The 23,494-nt window shown below is 44.2% G+C and overlaps 1 protein-coding gene across 6 annotated transcripts in view; it reads right to left on the reverse strand.

Annotated features, from left to right (window-relative positions):
- Positions 1-21,098, reverse strand: part of LOC141126955 (phosphatidylinositol-3,5-bisphosphate 3-phosphatase MTMR2-like) — a 77,906-nt gene extending 56,808 nt beyond the window's left edge. Inside the window, exons 1-5 of one of the 6 annotated variants that reach the window (XM_073613038.1) lie at positions 20,934-21,097; positions 16,500-16,595; positions 13,988-14,190; positions 10,602-10,667; positions 1,118-1,212 (exon numbers count right to left, since the gene is read on the reverse strand). In XM_073613038.1, the coding sequence (XP_073469139.1) occupies positions 1,118-1,212; positions 10,602-10,659 (153 nt within the window). In that variant the 5' untranslated portion in view covers positions 10,660-10,667; positions 13,988-14,190; positions 16,500-16,595; positions 20,934-21,097. Of the gene's footprint in view, positions 1-1,117; positions 1,213-10,601; positions 10,945-13,987; positions 14,212-14,905; positions 15,032-16,499; positions 16,596-20,933 lie in introns of those variants that run through there. The other 5 variants (XM_073613037.1, XM_073613040.1, XM_073613036.1 and 2 more) reach the window with 5 other exon arrangements.
- Positions 21,099-23,494: the final 2,396 nt, after the last annotated feature.

The raw sequence follows: 23,494 nt of genomic DNA on the forward strand, positions 1-23,494 counted from the left end.
TTTTTTTTGCAAAATCTTTTTTATTAAATTTTTCCCCCACCCATTTCCTGCGGAGGGGGGACAACTCGGGGCCGGCAGCAACCAGCAGGGACCAGTAGAGCTGAGACTGAGCTCAAGGGTCAGTATTTTGTATTTGGCCCAGGCCTGTGGATCCGGGATGGTATTGAATTGTGATAGGTTAGGGTTCAGCCACAGGGGGGTGTGGGGAGACCAGGAGTTCGGCTGGGGTGCCCTCAGCGCCTCACCCACCTTCCATGCCCGCATAGTGGTACGCATAGAAGGGGTGAGATGGTGAGGCGTTTTAGGCCCCCTGAATAGGGGTGAAAAAAAAAAATCGATTTGCTTAAATTTTGAATCGATTTGACCTCTCAACTCGATTCAAGATTTAAATCAATTTTTTCCCCAGCCCCAGTACGGAGGTGTATATGTGATGCACTGTGTATACTGACATGTATTATGGATGATGTACTGAGCTGTATGTGTGCTTCAACTGTATTTTCTGATATGTAAACAAATAATGCATTCTGTATGCAGGCCATCTAATCGATTATGAAAATATTTAACAACTATTTTCGTAATCGATTATGCAGATTAGTTGTTTTAGCCTTAGTTGTGTATATTATTATATTATATTATATTCTTATTATAAATTCTCTTTTTCTATTTACATCACCTCTGTTCTCAGCTGCACAGAGAGGTGGTGGTGGAGACTGCAGGGGGATGTCAGCAGGAGGCCGAGAAACAGCAATACACTGATCTTCCCAGTCAGTGAAGAGCTGTGCAGGGAGGTGTTTCAGCACAAGTGGAGGACATGCAGGCTGTTCTCCCAGCGAAGCCAATAAACTGACCACGCTGAGATGGATGTGCTCTCATGCCTAGTGTGGTCAGTATGCAAAAGGAAAGCAGGGGGACCTCCTAGGATCACCAGGTATTTCACATAAAGGAAGAAATACAAAAGAGAACAAAATGCTTCTTAACAGACATACATGGTACAACAGACACATATCAGGTATGAAATGTAGGGGTAACAAACAATTTAAATATATCAGCTGAATGAGGAATCTATTCACAAATACAAAAAAAAACAAATCAAAGAGAAATCACTAAATGGTCTTACCCGCTCCAAACTTTTAAAGTACAGTCTGTAGTTGGTAACTGTGAAGCTCCCCCGGATGGCCCCAGTAAATGGACAGATGTATGTGACATCTTTAGCTACAAAAGAAAACACAGAATTACCTCTGTGATACAAACATAATGTTCAATATAAACTCATTTTATAATGAGCAACATCATTTCATAAGAAACTGACTGAACTACATAAAACTCAGACCACCAATGATGGCACACAGATTAACCCCTTCACACTGACATAACACAAATGTGACCTCACTGGACTGGGCTTTTTGCCGTGGTGCCGCATATCTGCGTATCTGTACTTTTTTTTAAAAATTAGTGTCAGGCTCGGTTTACACTGCTGCGATGTGAGAACCCGTGCAAATCTAGTACGGGTTCCCGCTTCGCATACAACTCGCAGGCAGTTCACACTGCCCTATGCGAACCGCTGCAGGGGTCAAGTTAATGACACCCCCAGATCGGTTTGCATATCGCAGTGTGAACTGTCAATTCAGACAGGAATCGGATCGCATGGGTGTGAACTGCGCCCTCTGATGAAAGTGATGACAGAAACGCGTCAGAGCGTTGCTACGCAGCTATCTACAGAGTCGGCTTATCCTCGTCTGTCCTTCCCGGAAGCAAACATTAGCCCGTGACGAGTCTGCCAGGACGGGATCACCCCAATTCCGCCAGGATTCCTGCTTGTGGTTTTCTTCCAATTGACCTTCTGGTAAGCAGGAACCCCTATAGGCTCACATAAGTTAATCTTGTGTCACGCTGAGTTATCAAGCCTTCAGCTGTGTTGAGTGTGCGTACACTAGTTTGCCATCTGGTAAGCTGCTTCATATGTTTGTGCACTTGGTGCGATTTTCTGCAATTTGGTGGTAGTTGTATGCTCACCCATCTCTGATTTTTGGTAAGCAGATATACCTGGTGGTTCATAATTTTATTCAATAGCACTACTCATTGCATGTTGCATGTCACCAATCTCACATTCCTGTGTATATTGTGCACACAGGATATCCTTATGATATTCATGATTTAGTTTTTTTGAGGTTGCACTCTTTCTTTTTTGTTTTATTGTTTATTATTATATCAGTATCACGCTATGTTTGTGCCATACATTTTTTTGGATAACCCTATGCGGACCTGATTCGCTGCACGAGTGCGACTGACCTTGTCATATTGGAATCGCTCTCTAAAGGCCCGGGCTGGGTTTAAGCCACCTGTCTGAATTTGTCTTACGTTCTGGTAAGCATTTCACCACACAGATGTATCTCAAGTGAATCATCACCTTTCAACATTATCACATTGAGGAGTCTATGCTATTCATTTTGGACTTTTAATTGGATTTCTACTTTCATTATTGTTTAACATTTTTAGCGCTTTTTTTTGGTTTATATTTGTATTGGTGTGCCCCACCTATAGCCGCAGCTTTATAGATATATCTTTATTTCAATATTTATTTTTTATATTTATATAATTTTATTTTATTTACACTATTCGAATTTATTTCAATTTTCTTCATTGTTATTTCCACTATATTCCAAACGCAATTTTATTTATTTTTCTTATAAAAATAAAGTGCAAATGCAAAAAACTGTGCAAGTAATGGTAAAGAGCCAAGTAAAAGTTCAAAAATAGTGCCAAAAAAACAAAACAAAAAAAACCTGTCTCTTAATTTATAATGAGAACAAGTAATCCCAAAAGGAACGTAAGGTGGACCTTCAGTCATTTTTTCATCTTTCCATTTATTAAATCCTCTGCCCTTGTAGTTTTAACTTTGGGTAGTAAAACATTTTTTTTCTTCCACTAAATACCTTATACAGCCCACTTCCTGTTTCTTGTGTGGTCATTAGCCTAGACCAGTGATGGCGAACCTTGGCACCCCAGATGTGTGGAGTGCACCTACATGGTTGACCATTGCCTGAGAAATATTATATATTTTTATTTTTTTTTACATATATATTTTTTTTATATTTATACCTTATTCCACATTTTTTATCTTTCAGAGTAAATTTTTGTGAATAAGAGAGCTTTTTTAATAATTTTAAATTGTTGAGTAGTATATTTTACTGTGTTTGTACACCATCTGACTTGGTGTCAGGTGGGTCTTCATGCGGAGTCAGCATCAGAGTGCCTCCTGCCTGTTTCTTCGCCTGAAACTTACGGTTTCCCACGTAAATTCTTCCTGTACGTGGAAATGACAAAGTAGTCTATGGGTGCAAACAGTGGGGTGGCCTATAGAGGGCAGCATCGGAGTATCTGTGGATTGATTTCCGATGCTGTCTGCATTTTTGGTGCTTTTTTTTTGCACCTTTTTTCCTAGTTTAGCCTATTTCTAGTGTTATATATACACCCATTAATAGCGTTATGTGTTAATGGGGCTGAGTTGAGCTAAAGATACAACACAAGAGGTGTCCAGTTTACCCTCATAGGGAGGTTTGCCTTGTATGGTCAATAAGAGGCTTGGTTTCTGTACTGAGTCCTCGGAACGCAAAACGAGGCTTGGTTTGTTTGCTTGTATATTTAAGGCGATGACGCAGCACATCCCCCGTGCCCCAGGACGACGTCAATCTGTGACGAAACTAGTCGGGCGGACGATGTGCTGACTTCATCGCGACATACAAAGTCCCAGAAGGGCGGGTGAATGCTTTTTGTACAGGCCGGTATATTTTATGTGATAGAGAGATGTTCTCTCCTTTTTAAAATGTTAAACTTTTTGGAATAAAATATCGTTGGATCTTACACTATGTGGAGCCTCCTTCTCTTTTGAGTGGGACATCCGTGGACAGTGGAGGTGAGAGGACAAGAGGGAGCACTCATAGGACTACTGTGTACCAAAGTTACTGCAGTGCAAAGGCCCTGGCAGGGTAATCAGCCACAGGTGCAGCTGACCTTTTCTATAGGTCTGATAATCTGGTAAGCAGGCATTTTGTTTTTGGGGATGGCGACACATGGTGATAACACATGGGATTTTGAAATGTGTGGAGTGCACCTATGAACCCTGACTGGGACTGAGGAGTGTTTCTATCCCTTCACCACTTTGGTTCTGCATCTATTTCTTTTTCTACTGCATAAGACTTTATTGAATATTCATATATGCATTCCAGCAATTGTAGCAAGGACCTTAATGTTGTAAATATATATGCTGATATTTTTATGAACATTTTGTAGTTTGAAATCATGGGAGGTAGGATGCTCCCCATATCCAGAAATACTTGGTGTTTTGCACGAGCTGAGACACAGGAAGGAGCAGGGTGGGAATCGCCAGATGCATGTTAGTTGGTTGGGGGCTTAACCCCTAGGCACTTACAGCACGCAAATATGCAGCGTCTTGGTGCCAAGCGACCGAATTATTGCGCGCAATATTGCAAAACAAGGTGAATCGAGAGTGCACTCCCTGCATGCTCCCGCCACAGTTACTGGCCGCCAAGGGAAAGCTCCCGATCACTGCTTGCAGTCAGGAGCTTTCCAATCATGTGAAGTCACGCAATCATAAACCCCGCCTCCCGGCATCTAAAACACCTTAGAGGGCCGGTGTTCTGCCGAGAAAGGTCCCCCAGTGGATAATGCCCCCTCTGTACTGCGCAGGTGCAGCGCTTGTGCAGTACGAATCACAACGGAGCCACCGAAAATAGCCAAAGATGAACAGCTGTGAGTCAGCTGTACACGGCGCCTGCACAATGACGACGACGCTGCCACACGCTCCCGATGCTCGTGCTACTCTGCAAGAGGCAGGTGTATTATTATTATATCGTGTAAGGGGCGGATGGCTACACAAGAGGGTGAAATTTTAATTGATGGGCAGAGCTGATAAGTTGGGATCAACATTGCAAAACCCGCCCTTCATTTGTTTAAACACGCCCCGCAAAGACGTGTGGTTTATTGTTAAAAGCACCCCTAAGTTACCAGCTCTGCCCATCAATTTTAAATTCTCCCTCTTGTGTAGCCATCTGCCCCTTACACGATATAACAGTAATACACCCGCCCCTTGCAGAGTAGCAAGAGCATCGGGAGCGTGCGGCAGCGTCTGGCACAATGTCGTTGTCATTGCGCAGGAGCCGTGCACAGCTGACTCACAGCTGTTTATCTTCGGCTATTTTAGGCGGCTCCGTTGTGGTTCGTACTGCGCAAGTGCTGCACCTGCGCAGTACAGGGGGGCATTATCCGCTGGGGGACCTTTTTCGGCAGGACACCCAGGGAGGTGGCGGCGCCAGGGGCTTAACACAGACGATGTCACTTAACCCATTTAGGACAACGGACAATAAGGTTGAGATACTGTGCACTGCAATTGTAGTTGCTCTATATCTAGACTCAGGAGGGATGCTCTGCTGATTTCCATAATCCAATCATGTGCAAACAAAAACGCTTTTTTTTTTCCCCCCTTGCATGTGATTGAGTATTCTTTGCAAAGTGAACATTTATCTAATTTACTGGTTCTGGAGCAAGTGCACTTGCAGTGCACAGTATATTTGCCTTTAGTAAATCAACCTCAGTGTTTCTTTACCCTGCATTTCCAAAGCTTTTTTAAATGTATATCCAAAAATCATAAACAATTATGCTAAATAAATCCAACATTAGCAGCACTCTAAATGTAATTGAAATGTATAAATCCATCTATTTCAATATAATTGTGTAAAGTCCATCCATATATTCACATATATTGGATTAATAAAATCAAAGTTAAAAGTCCATCCATATTATCCATGTGCGGTATAAATCCTAAACGATTAGCCGTCACCACACCTCCTGAGATCTCTCCCCCATGGTGATGAACTCACCGGATAAACAATAGGAATGCGCCTGTGTTAAAATCGATTCAAGGAATAGCGATCCGGCCGTTCCATCTAAGTGTCACTCTCGATGAATGGGGGATGACTTGGTTCAGAGATCCCGACGTCATTATCTTCCTCTGGCCTGTCAAAGGTTGTTTCTGTTCTTTGCCACTACCTGTATACCACTTGCCTAGCTACTTCTCCCTCATCAGGTGTGGCCTCGCAGGGCATTCCTATTGATTATCTGGTAAGTTCATTACCATAGGGGAGAGATCTGAGGAGGTGTGGTGACGGCTAATCGTTTAGGATATATACCACACATGGATAATATGGATGGACTTTTAACTTTGATTTTATTAATCCAATATATGTGATTATATGGATGGACTTTACACAATTATATTGAAATGGATGGATTTATCCATTTCAATTACATTTAAATTTGAGCGCTGCTAATGTTGGATTTATTCAGCATATTTGTTTACGATTTTGTTTTGATTATAGTAGTTTCTAGTATTTTCCTTTTGGTATTTTGGTTCATAAGCGCTGGGAGTGGAGTGTGCCGTTTACAACTGTTCACTGATTATTCGATACATTTTGAGTATATCCAAAAATATTGACTCTACATTCCCTTTATACATCTATCCTTGTATCCCTCAGTGCCTAAAAACAATATTCATTTGGAAGTATTGTACAACAGCATCTGACTGCCCTACAGTGCAGGATCTCCTGCTTGCAGTCAATCTTCAGTTGTACAGGAGAGTATGGGAAGATATTATAGAGTCAAACTTCTGATAATTATGCTACAAGTATTTTTAAAGAAGAATTCTAGGTATGAATATGTTTAAATGATTGCATTGGTCCAGCTTGCAATTATGCATATACAGTACCATACCTGTGGAATCACTCTAGAAGCTGGAAATCACTGTAGTAGGCATCCCTACTACAAATGATTACCACTAGATTCTGGGTCTCGTGCTAAGTGGCTGCTCCCTTGCAATGGGAACACAAAAGGTTGGCTGTTGGGCATGGGTGCCATTCAGAGAATGCTTTGCAACTTCTCAGTAAATGCAAAGCATCCTCTGATTGGATGAGGCAGAGAGCGTGACGTCACTGCCCTGCCTTTTATACCTTGCCCAATCAGAGCACACTTTGCATTCACTGAGAAATGCAAAGTGATCTCTGAATAGCACCTGTGCTGAGCGGGTGACCTCTGGCTTTGAGAATGCAGCAGGTTAGCTGCTCAGCAGAGGACCCTGAAGTGAAGCAAGGGCAAGTGGAGATCACTGGAGTAGTGATTCCTACTACAGTGATTTTCCAATTTTAGAGTAGACTTCCTTGACCTTTTTACCCTTTTTAGGGCTTGGGGGACCCCAGATAAAATGTAAACAATTGGGGTCAGAGGAAAGAATGTCCCTTACAGTGCTGATCAGAATGCCACCCATACAGACAGCTAAATATATAATTGCATCATGCTGCTGGCTCTTGCCAAGTGGAGTTGGACTTGGAATTATGCAGGTACCATCAGAAAGAATCGATCAGCCACAGTTCAAGGAACCACTAGTAACCTCTGGAGGTACCCTAGGATTCCATAGAACCCCTGGTTGAGAATAGCCGTTTTAAAGGGATCCCACAGATATGGTATGTGCAAAGTTACACTTATCCAAGCTGGTCTAATGTAACTATGTGAACATATCTATACCTAGAATTCTTCTTTAAAATTCTATCCTATTCCTCTTATAGTAGAAGTGTAAGTTCTAGTTACATTTCATCTCTGGGGAATTCGGTCTTAAATATATCTGAACACAGCATGCTCGAGCAGTCTCAGCACACCCATTAGTATATAGTTTGCCATTGTGGACTTGCTATTAAAGAAACTGGGTGTAAGCCACCACGTTGATTCTGGCTTCATGATCCAACGAGTCACTGATCTTCAACAAGTATGCAGAACAAGAATCACAACTTTGTAGAACTGCACGATTAATCGTTAGAGAATCTAAATCGCAAATCTACCCCCCTCCTGAACTTAAAACAGCATTTCCCTGATTCTAACTAGTGCAGAGTTCTCTTCTCACTTCTGACAACTAACAAAAAAATAAAAAATCCAGGCAGCCTGCCAAGTTTATCTCAACATCGGAGATAATTATAAACAAAGTAACATTTCGTTCTTAGATCCAAGGAATGAACTTTGGTCTGTAAATGAGGGAAGTTTAAACCACTTAAAGACTAAACCTTTTTCTGACACTTGTTGATTACAAGTTAAAGTCATTTTTTGGTAGAAAATTACTTAGAACCCCTAAACATTATATATATATATATTTTTTAGCAGAGACCTTAGAGAATAAAATGGTGGTTGTTTCAGTATTTTATGTCACATTGTATTTGCTCATCGGTCTTTCAAATGCAATTTTTTGAGCAAAAATACACTTTAATGAATAAAAAAAAATAAAGGAAAGTTAGCCCAATTTTTTTGTATAATGTGAAAGATGATGTTACGCCGTGAGAATCGTGATCTTTATTTTTTCTAAGCAAAAGAATTGTGATTCTCATCTTAGCCAGAATCGTGCAGCTCTACAACTTTGTAGACTGTTCATTCTTGCTGAAACAAGGTGTCTAACTAGCTGGTAAAGCCAGCATAAGCATGACGTCTTCACAACATAAGCAACCACTTGCCTCCCAATTATCTACAGAATGTGATGGGACTGATAGAGAGACGATAATAGCGGGTCATTTTGTTTCTGTAAAGCAGCGTTTAGTTTTTATAATTAGCTGGGTGCTTTACAAAAGAAGTAACTACTATGTATACAGGCTTTACAGGTGACAGTGGAAGCGCCCATTTGCCCATCATTAGGATTAATCACTTTCGGTCCCTTTCACACAGGCAGACCAATCGGTCTCTCCATTATCCTCTATGGAGCAGCGGATGTAAGTGGACATGTGCTTGTTTACACCCGCCGACATCCGAACTGATCCGATAAAAACAGATGGATAGGGATCTGTTCCTTATTCGTCTAACAGATCGGATGGCAGTCGGGTGTAAATGGACAGGCAGTCTGTTTACATCTGACCGCCTATAGAGGAGAGCGGGCTGTGTCTGCTCTGCATAAGCATGAACCAGCCATCTGCTTGTTCAGCAGGGATCAGCAGACAGATTCCCTGCTGAGTAGGCAGACTCCTGGCAGGGTCCCCCCACCACGTGGAAGGGGACTTATACGTTATATATTATCTAATTTAGTGCCTGATCCCCTCCGCTACTATGTGCAAAAAATACATAAAAAACAACTCAAAGTTGGGGTTTGCTGCTGTACACGTAGATGTGTTCCCACAAACTCAAATAGTAAATGGTAAAGCGCTACCCCTCTAATATGCCATGTTAAATAAAGTGCAAAATAAGCAAATAACCTTAGAAGTCAAAAAATGTGCAGGAATAGTACCTAAAAGGGAATCGGATATGCAAAAATATTGCCTGCTGACAAGGAATAAAACCTTAATGCATAATATGGATTATAAACATAGAAACGTGAAAAAATACAGTAGTGAATAAAAAACATCAAATATAAAAGCAAAATCTAATAATATCAGTCTATGTGATCAAAATAAATAAAAAATTATATACATAAAATCCGGGGAAAATCGTGCATGTTATACGCCGATCTCTGCTGATTGTGAGCGAAGCGGAGCGCCACCGATATACACATAGCCGAGTGTACTCGGCTCCGCTCACAGTCACCCCCAGCCCCGCCATTGGACCTGTGTTATGTCCATCATAGGGGCGGGACTGCGAGAGGAGCCGAGCTTAGCCGAGTACACTCGGCTTTGTATATGTCGGCTGCGCTCGTTCCTCTCCGCTCACAGTCAGCGGAGATCGGCGCCAATTTTAAATAATCAGCTTGCAATGAGGCTGGGCAATGCTGCAAAGACACTGGGGCAAGGCTGCAGATGGACACTGACAAGGCTGCATTGATGGGCATTTAAATGTAAGTTTTTTTCCTTAAACCTCCCCCTTAAATTAGGGGTGCAAGTTATACGCCGGCGCCTGTTATACGTTGATAAATATGGTATATATAATATATAAATAAATCAGCCGTGACCAAAAGTTCATTGAATAAAAAAAAACTCCTCTGCGCATGTGGCGTTTATCACAAATCACCTCCAGTGCCTCTTCACCATCCAAACTATGCGCTCACCTCACATACAGACCTTCCACAGGTCACTGTAAGCCTTCCCCTTTAAGGGGTATATATTCCAATGGCTGGCAGCTGGGATCCTGTTCCAGGGACACTCGTTCCGTTATGCAGTATTCCTCATATATAAGGTGCTCATAAAAAAATCAGACAAATTGACACAGTGCTGAATTGTTTAAAAAACATTACACTTGAAACAATCAGGGTGTGTGAGCCCCTTATTTGTCACTTGGATATTGCCGTGTCTTGGCTCTGTGAAGCTAGTGATTTCCTGTTCGTGCGCAATGACGTCACCAAGCCCCGCCCTGTTTCGTCACCCGTCTTGTGACTTCAAGGATTTTTTTTCACTTGATATGTTTATGATCCATATTATGCATTAAGGTTTTATTTTATGTCAGCAAGCAATATTTTTGCATATCCTTTTTAGGTACTATTCCTGCGCATTTTTTGACTGACTTATTTTGCACTTTATTTAACATCACATATGTCATGCCCCGATTTATAAATAGAAAGGTATTTTGCTTACCCATATCTTTTACCACCTCTCCAGGCAACAGGAGCAGCTCTTCCATTCCAGCAAGCATTTTGGGACCTAAAACCGCAGAAAGGTAAAAATCACAATAACGGAGCCTTCTGAATGCAGGGCCGCACCTGGCCTATAAAAACCCAGCTATTCAGGAGCAGATCCTTGGGACATGAACAGAGCACCAAGTCATTCACCAATCACAAGTTTTTCTGGCAGAATTCTGCATAATGCTTTCAGGGCACATTGCACAATACAAGAGAAATGATATGTAAATGCAAGTGGGTCTGTTTCCACATTAAACAAGATTGGACAAGACATCTGCAATATCAGTCTACTGAAAGCAAGAGATAAAAAATGTAATCACAAAGTCCTAGAACTATCCAAATCCAGAGATTCTCAAAAAGTCACATTATTTTTGTGCAGTTATGAGTCTAGGTTGGTATGGCACCTAAATCATTCCAGAAACCTTTGAGTTTCTGCACAGTTCCTAAGTATAGGCCTATTATTAATAGAGGTAACAGGTTCCCAGAAAAAAAAAAAAAAATTATATAAGCTTCAAAGTGTACTTCCACCTTTGTAGCCAATTTGGGATAACACCTATGTTATATCTGGTTACATGTTCCTATTCGCATAAGAACGTTTAAAAAAATATTTAAAAACTGCTGCTTACCTTTTTAATTGCTGTTTTCTGAAAACTCCAAAATCCTACCTATCTTTCCTCTTGTATGTAATAAGGAGGGGGCTGGGGAGTTAAGTATACCATAATTAACCCTGTCTGTACTGTGCTGCCAGATCTTCACGATTTGTTATACCACTAGATGTACACACTGGGGGAAAAAAAATTAACTAAAAGGCTCGGTTCACACAGGGGCGGCACGACTTGCAGGTCGCCTCACCGAGGCGACCTGCACATGACTGCCACGGCGACTTGCAAAACGACTTCTGTATAGAAGTCTATGCAAGTCGCCTCAAGTCGCCCCAAAAGAAGTACAGGAACCTTTTTCTTGCGTTGCTCCGATTAGAACGGTTACATTGTACAGAACGGGACGCTACTTGTCAGGCGACTAGGTTGCCTGACAAGTCGTCCTAGTGTGAACCGAGCCAAACTGGAGAGTGTAAAATATGGTGCAGCTCTGCATAGAAACCAATCAGCTTTCAGGTTTTATTGTCAAAGCTGACATTAGAAGCCAATTGGCTGCCATATACAGCTGCACCAGATTCTGAGTGCTCCAGTTTAGTAAATCTCCTCCAGTGTCTTTCCTAACAAAAGTGTTAAGCCAACCATACATGGATTGAAATTTGGCTGGTTCAGCAGGGACTGGTCAAATTTCGATCCATAAATGGGCAGGCTGATTGTACCCAAGTCGATCTATCTATCAGACACTAACTGACACTTTTGAAACTTTGTGGGAACCAGTGACACTAATACAGTGATCAGTGCTAAAAATATGCACTGTCCTAATGACACTGGCTGGGAATGGGTAGAACATCTAGGGTTAACTGTGCGCCTAGCCAGTGTTTTTGTGTACACAGTGTGCTGTTTTCACTAGGGGAAGAGATCGATTCTATTCCCTACTTCGCAGGAACACAGGATCGTCCCTTCCCCTATGTCAGAATTGAGATAAGCCTTGTTTACATAGTAGAACACAGAGAACTGAGTAAGCCTAATGATCGCCGGATGCTGGAGGACATTGGGCCCCCGGGACCTGCAGATTAGTTCCTGCTGTAAATTATCACAGCAGAAGTGGCCCGCCGGCAGCGCGCGTTTTCTGCAAGCGGAAGTGTAGGATCACGTATATATACACACACGTGATCATGCGGACAGCTGCTGCCCTGTAGCAGTAAAAGTGCTATAAAGGCGGTCAACAAGTGGTTAAAGTTGTCAAGGCTCGGGTGGTACATTGTATGTTAATGCACTTTCAATCCAATCTGTCTATAAATAAGCATATTTTAAGTTAGTCAGAAGAACAGAAGCTGCCTAAAGAGTAGAAAAGGTAAGAAATATTTTTTGCAGTTATCATTTGTAGTGCTGTGTGAATGAGAACACATAACAAACAAAGTGGAGTTTCTAACAATTGGCTGCAGAGGTGGAAATATGCTTTAAAAGGGATTTCTGTATTGCTGCAGTTTTAAAGCCCCCCTCACCTCCCTCAGCCCATTGTAAAGAACAGAAGGCTAGTGTTTACAATGCCATTGTATTTTATGGTTATGGTATAACACAAGATTTCAACAGCAGGTGGCGGGCAGGTGAACACTAATTGCGTCTCCAAATAACCATAAAAAAAAAAAAAAAACTTAGAAGAGCTCTGGAAGAGAATTCACAAAAAAAAAAAAAAAAAAAAAAAGCGATTTTAAATTTTCTCATAAGCTTGGCCCAAACAAACTATTTAAAGTGATAGGAATTAGGATTTAATAAAACTCATTATATAAAAAAAGTTACTCTTTAGACCCCTTTCACACTGGAGGCATTTTTCAGGCGCTTTAGCGCTAAAAATAGCACCTGTAAAGTGCCTGAAAAAGGCCTCAGCTGCAATCCCAGTGTGAAAGCCTGAGTGCTTTCACACTGGGGCGCTGCGCTGGCAGTAGGGCTGGGGAAAAAAAAATCGATTTAAATCTTGAATCAAGTTGAGAGGTCAAATCGATTCAAAATTTAAGCAAATCGTTTTTTTTTCGATTTTTTTTTTTTTCACCGCGCCGGTCCCGAGGAGCTGCAGGCAGGAGTTTTTAGACGAGGCCGAGGCTTTGGCCTAGTCCGCGAGGCCAGACGCCGTGGACTAGGCCGAAACCACGGCCTCCCCTAAAAACTTCTGCCTGCAGCTCCTCGGGACAGACGCTGTGTCGACAAAAAAAAAAAAAAAAAAACTCGATTTAAATCGTGAATCGAGTTTTTTTTTTTTTTTAGGAAAATCGCAGATTTTTTTATTTTTTTTTTTAAAGAAAATCTCCCAGCCCTAGCTGGCAGGATGTCAAAAAAAGTCCTGCAAGCAGCTTCTTTGCAGCGATGTAGGAGCGGTGAATACACCGATCCTAAAAGCGCCCCTGCCCATTGAAATCAATGGGCAGCGCCGCCAAAGCGCCCAACCCTTTTTCGGCCGCTAGCGGGGGTTAAAACCCCCCTGCTGGCGGCCCAAAAAGCTCTTTAAAAACTTAAAATAAAAATAAAATAAAATAAAAATAGAGGCACTTTACCGACAACGCCCGGGCGCTGGCTGTGTGAAAGTAATTGTAAACTTATTTTTGGTTAGTCGCCTTACATATGGAAGTCAGAGGGTTAGCATGAAGGCCAGGCCACCAGTATTTTCAGTAGGAGAGCTCAGCAAGGAATATTTCTCTCATAACGGGTGGTCTATCCACAACATACTGTATGATACGGAAATATAAAATACCTTGGTAGTGTGTGTGTGTTGCTTTGCTTGCCTGCTCAGAAGATTGTCCCCGTGGGGTGTGGTCACATGATCATGACATCATCACAGCTGCGGAGACCGTGACCGTCCTGGTGATGCAGTTCCAGAAGTAACAAGGACAGCTCAGTTCCTCTCTTGTAATCCTCCACTCAGCATTTCTTCTGTTCATCTAGTGTCTTCTCTCTCTGCACCAAATAGAGATCACACTGTTCTACATAAAGCAGAAGATGCTGAACAAGACAACATTTGCTCTGGAAAGTTATATTTAAAAAGGGTGTTGCCAGCTTCTTTTAATAATTATATATGCATCAAACACTTTTGATTACCTGATCAATGAACTTACAAGAAGCCAGTAATTATATAAGACCTCTTTTGGTCTGTTAATACAGTGGGGGAAATAATTATTTGATCCCCCTGCAGATTTGGTAAGTTTGCCCACCTACAAAGAAATGAAGGATCTATAATTGTTATCATAGGTGTATTTTAAATGATAGAGACAGAATATCAACCAAAATCCAGAAAAAAAAACCACACATGATACAAATGTTATAAATTGAAGTCCAGTGAGTAAAATAAGTATTTGATCCCCCTACCGCCCAACAATAATGCTGGCTCCCACAGACTGTCTATAGCAGTGATGGCGAACCTTGGCACCCCAGATGTTTTGGAACTACATTTCCCATGATGCTCATGCACTCTGAAGTGTAGTTGAGCATCATGGGAAATGTAGTTCAAAAACATCTGGGGTGCCAAGGTTCACCATCACTGGTCTATAGTATTTGCTCATGTGGTACACAGATCAGTCCTGTCAATTCATCAAGAAGGTGCTGCTAACAACAGCTCCTTATGTGTATAAAAGACACCTGTAGACAGAATCTCCTTCTTCTATTCAAACCTCACCATCATGGGCAAGACCAAAGAGCTGTCAAAGGACGTCAGGGAGAAGACTGTAGACCTGCACAAGGCTGGAATGGGCTACAAGACCTTCAGCAAGAAGCTTGGTGAGGAGACAACTGTTGGAGCGATTATTCGCAAATTGAAGAAATACAAAATAACCATCAATTGCCCCCCTGATCTTGAGCTCCATGCAAGATTTCGCCTCATGGGGTAAGGAGGATCATGAGAAAAAAAGTGAGGGATCAGCCCAGAACTACACGGGAGGAGCTTGTGAATGATATCAAAGCAGTTGGGACCACAGTCACCAAACAAGCCATTGGTGACACAATATGCCGCCATGGATTGAAATCCTGCAGCACCCGCAAGGTCGTTCCCCCTCAAGAAGGACCATGTACAGGCCCGTCTGACGTTTGCCAATGAACATCTAAATGATTCAGAGAAGGATTGGGAGAAGGTGCTGTGGTCAGATGACACCAAAATTGAACTCTTTGGTATTAACTCGACTCACCTGTTTGGAGGAATTAAAATGCTGACTATGACCCCAAGAACACCATCCCTACAGTCAGGCACAGAGGTGGAAACATTATACTTTGGGGCTGTTTCTCCGCTAAAGATACCGGCTGACTTTGCCACATTGAGAGACCAATGGACGGGGCCATGTATTGTAAAACATTGCATGAGAACCTTCTTCCCTCAGCCAGAACACCGAAGATGGGTCATGGATGACCTAAAACATACCGCCAAGGCAACAAAGGAGTGGCTCAAGAAGAAGCACATCAAGGTCATGGAGTGGCCTAGTCAGTCTCCAGGCCTTAATCCTATAGAAAATTTATAGAGGGAGCTGAAACTTCGAGTTGCCAAGTGACAGCCACCAAACCTTAAAGAGGAAGTAAATCCTGATGGGTTTTACTTACTCTTTTGCTCCCTGCTCAGTGCTAAACCTTTAGCCTTTCAAGATTAAACATGCAAACGGCATCACAGATGTCATTATACTATATTTATTTATATACGCTCACTTTATTGCTAAAATTACTGTGAAATTCAAGCGGTAGCTGGGTGTAGTAAGATGTCCGCTGCCTTCTTCTGATGCAGGTGTTCTGTCAGATTAGCAAACCTGGTAGCAGTGGAACGCATGCGCAGCTGACAGAACGTCCATTCCGTTACATTATCTAAAGGGTTCGCCAATCTGAAAGAACACCGGTGTTCTATCTGAAACCACTACCCATCAGAAAATGCAACCGAAGTGACGTTCCCTCATGGTCATCTTGGTACACCCTGCACTCTTCCGCAGTCCGATGGCAGCAAGCGGACATATTTTTACACCCCCCGAAGACTTGCATTTCACACTTATTTTTACCAGTAAATCCCGCTTATTTAGTGAAATACAGTATTTGGAAGTCTGTGACACTGTTTTGATGTTTAATTTTAAAAGCAGCGGTGTTCTGTCAGATCAGCAAACCTGTGAGATCAGCAGGCTTGCCGATGCTTTTAGTGCCGGTTTACACAGGGGCGACTTGTCAGGCGACAAGTGTGAGATGCAAGTCTTCGGTGGGTGTAAAAAGATGTCTGCTTTGCCGCCTTCTGACTGTAGGCTTACTGTGGACAAGTGCGGGGTGTTCCAAGATGGCTGCCACAGAACGTCACTTCCGTTGCCGTTTCTGATGGGTAGCGGTATTCTGATAGAACGCCGGCTCTAAAAACAAAAAACAAAACAAAAACATATGGTACCTGCAGGCATCATCCCGGGATAACCAGCAAAGGCCCAGCGACATACCAGAAGTGGTTAAACTCGGGCTAAAGAGTTTGACAGGTGGCACCACCCGCCACACTCACCCCATGAGACCAATGGGGCCAAACCGTAACCGTGACCAGACGCTGGGCTCACAGTTGCGGTCCTCCGGATTGCTTTCAAAGGGCAGTGAACACACCACCTATCTGAAAGGGACAATAAAGGGTAACTGAAGACACTAGTTCCAGTGACAACCAGGGATTCCCTTCACTGTGCAGGGATTTCCTCTCACTTCCTGTTTTGGTTTTGGGACAGGAAGTGAATGTAAATCCCCTCCCCCCAATGGGATACAAATGGCAAAAAGAAACCTGACAGGGGTTAGAACCCTCCCTTATGCTATCGAAAATGATATATAAAAAAAGTTGACCTTTAGTTCTAGTTTAACCACTTATGGACCGCCCGCCATCATTATATGGTGGCTGTTTGATAGCTGCCATAACCGCGGTATATTTTTAAACAGCGGGCGGTCCGTCAACAGATAAAAGTGGTCTCTGCGGGGGATTCGCCACAAGATCACTTTTATCGGCGGTGGGACAGGTGCCCCGCCCATCCCTGGTGGTTTCTGACACTTACCGGAGCCGTCGGTAGTGGCAGAGATGATAGGGGTCCTTTCCCCTCAGAGACACAGAGTCGAGGGAGGGAAAGATGACCCCCACTCCGCTCCATAACACTGGATGACGGAAGCGACGTCAAACGTCAATTCCGCCCAATGCTCTCAAAGGGGAAATTTTTTTTATTGGAAAAAAAAAACTAATTTTTATTTATTTTTTTGCTTTTAAGTGTAAATATGAGATCTGAGGTCTTTTTGACCCCCCAGATCTCATATTTAAAGCGGGGGTCCACCTACATCATCTAAAAAAAAAAAAATATTAAAAGCCAGCAGCTACAAATTCTGCAGCTGCTGACTTTTAATACATGGCCACTTACCTGTCCCAGGGTCCAGCGATGTTGGCGGGGGACGCCGAGAACCCGCTCGGTTCTCGGCAGCTGCCGCCGCCGCCATCCTAGGTGAGGGAATCAGGAAGTGAAGCGTTGCGGCTTCACTTCCCGGTTCCCTACTGCACATGCGCGAGTCGCGCTGCGCGTCCCAAGTGGTCCCCGCTATCTCTCCTGGGAGCTGTGTGTTTCCCAGCAGACAGCGCGGAGGGACAGGAAGAGGCATAGACTCCCATGGAAGTCTATGCCGGAAGTGGGTGCAAATACCTGTCTTAGACAGGTATCTGCACCCCCCTCCCCCCTGAAAGGTGCCAAATGTGACACCGGAGGGGGGGAGGGTTCCAAAAAGCGGAAGTTCCATTTTTGTGTGGAACTCCGCTTTAAGAGGTCCTGTCATGCTGATTTCTATTACAAGGGATGTTTACATTCCTTGTAATAGGAATAAAAGTGACCCAAATTTTTTAAAAAAAAAAAAAGACAGTGTACAAATAAAAAATAAATAAGAAAAATTTTTTTTTTAAAGCGCCCCGTCCCGCAGCGAAGGCATACGTAAGTCGCGCCTGCATATGAAAACCACACATGTGAGGTATCAACGCGATCGTTACAGCGAGTGCAATAATACTAGTACTAGACCTCCTCTGTAACTCAAAACTGGTAACCTGTGGAAAATTTTAAACGTCGCCCATGGAGATTTTTAAGGATCAAAGTTTGTCGCCATCCGCGAGCGGGCGCAATTTTGAAGCGTGACATGTTGGGCATCAATTTATTAAATTATCTTTCACAAGAAAATGTTTCACAACATTATCTTTCATAGAAAAAAAATTGGGCTAACTTTACTGTTGCTTTATTTTTTAACCACTTACTGGGCACTTAAACCCCCCTCCTTGCCCAGACCAATTTTGAGCTTTCAGCGCTGCTACACTTTGAATGACAATTGCGCGGTCATGCTCAATGTACTTGGATGAAATTTTTATCATTTTTTTCACACAAATGGAGCTTTCTTTTAGTGGTATTTAATCACCACTTGGGTTTTTATTTTTTGCAAAACAAACAAAAAAAAAAACAGAAATTAAAAAAAAAAAAAAAAAAAAAAGTTTCATAGTTTGTTATAAAATTTGGCAAACAGGTAATTTTTCTCCTTCATTGATATTCGCTGATGGGGCTGCACAGATGGGCACAGATAAGGCGACACTGATGGGCACAGATAAGGCGACACTGATGGGCACAAATAAGGCGACACTGATGGGCACAAATAAGGCGACACTGATGGGCACAAATAAGGCGACACTGATGGGCACAAATAAGGCGACACTGATGGGCACAGATAAGGCGACACTGATGGGCACAGATAAGGCGACACTGATGGGCACAGAAAAGGCGACACTGATGGGCACAGAAAAGGCGACACTGATGGGCACAAATAAGGCGACACTGATGGGCACAGATAAGGCGACACTGATGGGCACAGATAAGGCGACACTGATGGGCACAGATAAGGCGACACTGATGGGCACAGATAAGGCGACACTGATGGGCACAGATAAGGCGACACTGATTGGTACAGATAAGGCGACACTGATGGGCACAGATAAGGCGACACTGATGGGCACAGATAAGGCGACACTGAGGGGCACAAATAAGGCGACACTGAGGGGCACAAATAAGGCGACACTGAGGGGTACAAATAAGGCGACACTGATGGGCACAGATAAGGCGACACTGATGGGCACAGAAAAGGCGACACTGATGGGCACAGAAAAGGCGACACTGATGGGCACAAATAAGGCGACACTGATGGGCACAGATAAGGCGACACTGATGGGCACAGATAAGGCGACACTGATGGGCACAGATAAGGCGACACTGATGGGCACAGATAAGGCGACACTGATGGGCACAGATAAGGCGACACTGATGGGCACAGATAAGGCGACACTGATTGGTACAGATAAGGCGACACTGATGGGCACAGATAAGGCGACACTGATGGGCACAGATAAGGCGACACTGATGGGCACAAATAAGGCGACACTGAGGGGCACAAATAAGGCGACACTGAGGGGTACAAATAAGGCGACACTGAGGGGCACAGATAAGGCGACACTGAGGGCACTGACAGATGGCACTGATGGGTGACATTTATAGGTGTCACTGTGGACACTGATGGGTGGTGTTGGTGGGCACTGGTAGGCAGCACTGGTGGGCACAGAAGCCTCTGCAGAGGCTGTCCATGATCAGGACTGATGTCCCTCTCACAGCCGCCGGTGATCGGCTTTTTTTTTTTTTTCTCGCGTGAGGAGAAAAAATAATCGATTATCGGCTCTGTTTACATCACATGATCCGCTGATCAGGTGGTAAGGTATCGACCCCTTACTCCGATCTGCGATCAGCCGAGTCTCATAGACTCGCTGATCACAGAGCGGGGCGCGCAGGCCTGCTTGAGCACGGGAGGACGTCTATGGACGTCCTACTGACAAAGTAGGTCCGCGCTGCAGCCGTCTTTCGGCTATAGCGCGGACGGGAGGTGGTTAATTTAAGAAAAAAAAAAAAGTGCATTTTTTTTGTTAATTGCGCTTGTGAGATCACTGCGCAAATACGGTGTGACATAAAGTATTACAACGACCGCCAGATGTTTTGGAACTACGTTTCCCATCATGCTCATGCACTCTGCAGTGTAGTTGAGCATCATGGGAAATGTAGTTCAAAAGCATCTGGGGTGCCAAGGTTCGCCATCACTGTCCTAGGGTGTCTGAAAAAAAATAAAAATAAATATAAATATATATATATATATATATATATATATATATATATATATATATATATATATATATATAATATGTTTGGGGTTCTAAGTAATTTTCTAGCAAAGAAAAAAAGATTTTACCTTGTGAACAAGTTTGAAAAATAGGCGTGGTTAATGTTGTCATGAGAGTGAGAACACTTCCAATGGGGACACCACCAGTTTAAGAGGGGACCCCCTCCCCCCACACTCTGGGGGACTTCCTGTGGTGTCCCTGGGACAGGAAGTGAAGGGAAACCCCTCTATGGTATACAGACAGTACAGAACACCCCGGCAGAAACTTTAACCCTTAAATACTCCATCCGAATCTACAAAATACAAGTGTTTGTCTCTCCATACAGTTTATTCCGCCCCCACACACTGCACCTGTCACCTCCTACTGCACTACAAGTCCCAGCAATGCTGCCAGCCCTGAGTGGTGTCTGTGATCAGTGACGTCATGGACAAGTTCTATAAGAGGGACCCGAGTAGTTCTGACACCCCACCCCCCCACACTTCCTCCTCACCTCTCCCGGAATCCTCCGACACTTCTCGCGAGAACTCGCCCCCCCGCGCTCACACACACACAAGTGATTCAATGTAGGGGGCGCGCGGCAACGCACGGAGACGCGCCTCGCTTCCTGGAGCGCGTGCACGCCGTAGTAGTATCTGGGAGGAGGAGGGGGAGGGACTGAGGTTTTCACCTGTATTACAGTCATGTTCACCTCTCCAACGTATTCCTAACCACACCCCGCCGGGCGCTCCAGCATTTCCATTGGTCACAAATCACACTTTTCTACGGATTGCTCTTACTAGGTCATGTGACCACTCCGCTTTGGTTTCTGAAGTTTTCTCCCAAATCCTGGAAATGGGAACAGCCCAGATGTGACCAGCAGGGGGCGCTTTATGTCAGGGAGGATGAAGTGTGGTGGGGGTATTGGGGATGCAGAGTGAGCTGTAATGAGGGTGCAGTGTGGGGTGTGCAGGGTAAGGGTGGAGGGACACAGGGTGAGATGTAATACAGATGGCTACAGAGAGAGCATATTGGGGAATTCTGGGAGTGATGTGTAATAGGAGGTGTGGGGTGTGCAAAGTGTTGTATTGAGGGTGCAGAGAGTTGGGTAATGGGGGTGCAGAGTATCCGGGATGCAGAGAGGTTGGGGAAATGGGGGGGCAGGGTGTAGAATGGTGGGGTATTGGGGATGCAGAGAGGTGGGGTATTGGGGATGCAGAGAGGTGGGGGATGGGGTAATGGGGGTGCAGAGTGTTGGGAGGGGGAAAGAAAGTAGGGGTATTGGGAATGCAGAGTGTTGGGGTATAGGGGTGCAGAGAGTTGGGTATATGGGGTGTAGAGTGTTGGGGTATGGGGGTGCAGAGATGGGGTATTGGAGGTGCAGAGTGTTAGGGTATGATGGTTGCAGAGTTTTAGGGTATAGGGGATGCAGAGTGTTGGGGATTCAGAGAGTTGGGGTATAGGGGGTGCAGACAGTTGGGTATAGGGGGTGTAGGGTATTGGGGATGCAGAGAGGTGGAGTAATTGGGGGGAAGGAAGTTGGGGTATTGGGGATGCAGAGAGTTGGGTATGGGGGTACAGAGTGCTGGGGTATTGGGGTGCAGAAAGGTTGGTTAATGGGGGTGCAGATTATTGGGGATGCAGAGAGGTTGGGGAAATGGGGGGGCAGGAATTGGGGGTGCATAATGTTGGGGTATTGGGGATGCAGAGAAGTGGGGTATTGGGGAGTGCAGAATGTTGGGGTATTGGGGGTGCAGAGAGGTGGGGTATTGGGGGTGCAGAGAGGTGGGGTTGCAGAGGGTGCAGTATGTTGAAGTATTGGGGGTGCAGAGAGGTGGGGTATTGGGGGTGCAGAGAGGTGGGGTATTGGGGGTGCAGAGAGGTGGGGTTGCAGAGGGTGCAGTATGTTGAAGTATTGGGGGTGCAGAGAGGTGGGGTATTGGGGGTGCAGAGAGGTGGGGTTGCAGAGGGTGCAGTATGTTGAAGTATTGGAGGTGCAGAGAGGTGGGGTATTGGGGGTGCAGAGAGGTGGGGTATTGGGGAGTGCAGAATGTTGGGGTATTGGGGGTGCAGAGAGGTGGGGTTGCAGAGGGTGCAGTATGTTGAAGTATTGGGGGTGCAGAGAGGTGGGGTATTGGGGATGCAGAGAGGTGGGGTATTGGGGTTGCAGAGAGGTGGGGGTGCAGAGGGTGCAGTATGTTGAAGTATTGGGGGTGCAGAGTGTTGGTGTATTTGGGTTGCAGGGGGTGAAGAGTGTTGGGGTAAAAGGGCAGGGCTGCTGACAAGGCAGTACAGCCAGCCCTCCTGTACCAGGCCCATGCCCCAGCAGTTCAAAAGGGGGCCCATGCACCTTATGAGTGGGAGGGCCGGCTGTACTGCCTTATTGCAGACACTGATCCTCTTGTACCTCCCCCATTAGTGCTGCCGGATCATCTTCTTCTTTCTCCCTCTGGCTGCATAGCAAGGGGATCAGTTCTAGAATTTGTGCCCCCATCCCCCTGCTGCCAACCCCCCACTAACACGGCAGTTACAAAAATGTAAAATAAACAAATAAAAAAAAACTTAAATTCTAAAAAAAAAAAAAAATTTAAATTTAAATTCTAAAAAATAATAATAAAAAAAAAAATTAGAGACTCGTTAACATATCCTTTGCGCTCTATCATTTCTGCCATGGCTGCAAAGCCACTGCCTCTGTTGCTAAAGGGGGTAGCGGTTGGTGCGTGCAGCTCAACCATAGCAGGTGGCAGGTGTGGGGGTGGCCCTGAATGCACACTGTGTTGGGGATTATACAGCCGCACACACACACACACCTGTCAAATTAGGACCTGCGGCTGTGTTCATACAGCTACTGCATCCCCATAGGGTAACAAAAGCTGCCTGCACACAGCTCCAGCCACATAAAAAAACATTGACTCACATTGTACAGGCCACAGCACCAGCCCCAAGACCTCATTCACATACAGAGCTTTTGCTGGAGTTTTGTTGTGTTTGTGTCTACTAATAATGATTTTAGTGTGTTTTTAGCGAAAATTTAATTTGATATAAGTGAAGAAGGGGGGGGGGGGACATATGTAT

This window comes from Aquarana catesbeiana, linkage group LG02 (assembly GCF_042186555.1).
Source record: "Aquarana catesbeiana isolate 2022-GZ linkage group LG02, ASM4218655v1, whole genome shotgun sequence".
NCBI classification, from domain to species: domain Eukaryota; kingdom Metazoa; phylum Chordata; class Amphibia; order Anura; family Ranidae; genus Aquarana; species Aquarana catesbeiana.